Genomic DNA, 2,882 nt, shown 5'->3' on the forward strand with positions numbered 1-2,882 from the left:
ATATATATATACATATATATGTTGTGTGTGTGTTTGTGGATGTGTGTGTGTGTGTGTGTGCAATACAATACAGTAGATAGATACATCAAGCACGCTTGTATTGACTGTGGAGAGGAAAACTCACTTTTAACAGGAAAAAATCTCCAGCACAACCAGGCTCAGTGTAAGCAGCCATCTGCCGAGGCTGATTGGGGTGCAAGGAGACAAAAGCAGATATGCAAAAAAAAAACAAAGATACAAAAGGCAACTGTCAACCGGCCCCATAGGCAAACCCTTCCACGAAAGACACAGCCAGGCAGACGTGCTCAGAACCACTTCCAACATCAGAGTACGAAAGAGGGCTCTTACAGTAAGTCATAGTAACAGAAACAGGACTACACTGAAAAACAGGCCAACTTCTATAAACAAAGGTGTTGATGGCAGCAGCAGAGCTGATATTTCTCTCCAAGATGGTGTCACAGCCAAACAGGAACAGACCAGATGAAGCTGCCATGATCAGAAAAAGCAAAAAGAGCATAAAGTTAGAGGATTGAGAAATTCTGCTGAATTAGAGAATAGAGATAGACTGACGCAGAATGATGAAAAGGGGTCCCTTTGTCAACCACCACTCTAAGCTTTTAGCAGCATAGCTATAGAGATAGCTCAGGATAACCTAATCCCCTATAAGCGCTATCAAAAAGGAAAGTTTTAAGCCTACCCTTAAAAGTGTGTTTATTTTTAATGAGGACCTGACATATATCCATACCAGGTAGAAAAACATTCAGTGTTTGTAAATCCCAATGATAATTGATCAAAACCATTAAAAATTAGTTCTGAAATATAAACTAAATGTCACTGTTTCAATCAAACCATTTCTGCTTGATTGAGGCAAGGATCAACCAGTACAACCAGTACGAAAAAATGTACAATATAGATCCAGGCAACATATCACAGGACAGCAGCTACCCATCGAGGAGACACCAAACAATGTTCTGCTTTTCTACTCTTGTTACCAGTGGTAATCTGTATGATTTCTTAATCATAAAATGTTAAAATCGGAGACAGCTTCATTCGTGGATGGATCGTCCAAAATGGGGACTGCCCCTGGAAACCAGGATACCTCATCACCATATTTTTACCTAAGCTACCAGACCACATAGGATAATGAAACACATAAAACCCGACCTGGCAAGCAAGTCATAAGGTGCCAACAGAATATAAACTAGGGGTATAATTTGCTAAATATTACACTTGCTGTCCAGGCATAACTCACTGCATTTTCTACCACAAAACATAAAGCAACTGAACTAATGTTAGAGATGCACTTATCCTATACTTGGCTGTATAATGTTTTACCATCCAGACATTGATAACACTACGTAATATACATGTTTCAGTGTTCCTGTTTTGTTATTTTACTTAAATTTTTAGGTTTATTCTTTAAGATGCTTTTTCTTTTAATTAACTTTGACATTATTTTTCTCTCTTTATAGACATGGCCTTCATCATCTCCATGTTGCTTGCTAGCCTTAACAGCTGCTGTAATCCCTGGATCTATATGCTCTTTGCCGGTCACCTGTTCCATGACCTGATAAAGAGCTTCTGCTGCTGCTGCAGAAACTATGTTGCAGACTCATCCTGCCAATGCAATCAGGAGTGCAGGCACAAGAGAGGCTCCTCCACGTTCGACATCAAAAACGGCAGCAGTATGAGGAGCTTGACTCACACATCCAGCCTGGGGGGACCCACACACTGAACTGGCCAAAAGTCTAAAGCTTCCTGTGGTTGACTTGGTGCAATCCTTCAAAATTTTGATTTACTGTAGGCTTTTAATCATCTTCAGCAGAACTGAGCTTGCCGTGTCAAATACAGTATAAACTCAGTCAAACAGAGAACATAAACCTCCTGTCTGGAAAGGACTTTGCACCCTATGATAACAGAAAGTAGAACAAAACAACATTTTATCCAAAATGTTAACTAAATGGGCTGCAAAGAAAGGTTCCAAACAGAGCCTGATCTGGTGCACATTTCAACATGGCAGTGTTCAAATATTCCCCAACAGCTGCTGTCATCCCAACTGGACTGGGCACAATAGACCAGATTTTGATTGATGAAGTTGAAAATGTTAGCTGTGAAGGCAGAGGAAGTTAAATGTATAAGGTTTTGAGAAGGGACATGTTTATGTATCTGTAAAAGTACCTAGAAAAAGACAAGAGACTATTTACTGAATCTTTAGATTGCCAGACTTGTCTGCTATCTCTTAAGTTAATTCACATGTAAACATTCTTTAGATATGTTTGTTTTTGCTCTTCAGATTTATATTTTAGATATATTAACTATAGTTGCTTGCAAAGGTTGTGCTTTGGTAATTAGTCATCAGAGCTGCCAAGTTTTCCTCAACAGAATAAGGTACACCAAAACTTTTGAAAAATAAAAAATCCTTCAGGAAATGTCATTAATCTTTACTAATAAATAATGAATAAATCATTAATACCTGAAAAAAAATGCCTGAAGCAATGGTAAAAAAAAATGGGAAGTTTGTTTCTTCTTATAGTGTATGTAAAAAGCTGTAAATAAATTGTGTATGAATGTACAAATACATAAGTCACTTTTATGGATAGCAGATTCTAATTCAGAAAATCATCCTGATAAAACATCAATACATTCCAATATTTTGTATTGATTTTCCCTGATACATAACAACGTAAGTCGTTATCTTTGAGATACAGATTAAGATTCTGATCAAGATCCTAATTTTTTTACAAATCATGATGGTTTCCTGGTTGTTCTAAATCTTCTGAAAAATTGACTGTTTTGCAGACCTTAGGGTAATTTGAGATCTGTAACAAAAAAAAAGCTGTGAAGACAAGTAACAGCACGATTGTCTCCTGAGGTCTGCCTTT

The 2,882-nt window shown here is 37.5% G+C and overlaps 1 protein-coding gene across 1 annotated transcript in view; it reads left to right on the forward strand.

The window, feature by feature from the left end:
- The window catches only part of LOC107096115 (isotocin receptor-like), a 10,107-nt gene extending 8,340 nt beyond the window's left edge, over nucleotides 1-1,767 (forward strand). The window contains exon 3 of the mRNA XM_015392622.1: nucleotides 1,473-1,767. Coding sequence (XP_015248108.1) covers nucleotides 1,473-1,735 — 263 coding nt within the window. The 3' untranslated portion in view covers nucleotides 1,736-1,767. The remainder of the gene's footprint in view (nucleotides 1-1,472) is intronic.
- The last annotated feature ends 1,115 nt before the right edge of the window (nucleotides 1,768-2,882 follow it).

The sequence above is a fragment of the Cyprinodon variegatus genome, unplaced genomic scaffold, assembly GCF_000732505.1.
Source record: "Cyprinodon variegatus isolate N-32 unplaced genomic scaffold, C_variegatus-1.0 Scaffold599, whole genome shotgun sequence".
NCBI lineage: Eukaryota > Metazoa > Chordata > Actinopteri > Cyprinodontiformes > Cyprinodontidae > Cyprinodon > Cyprinodon variegatus.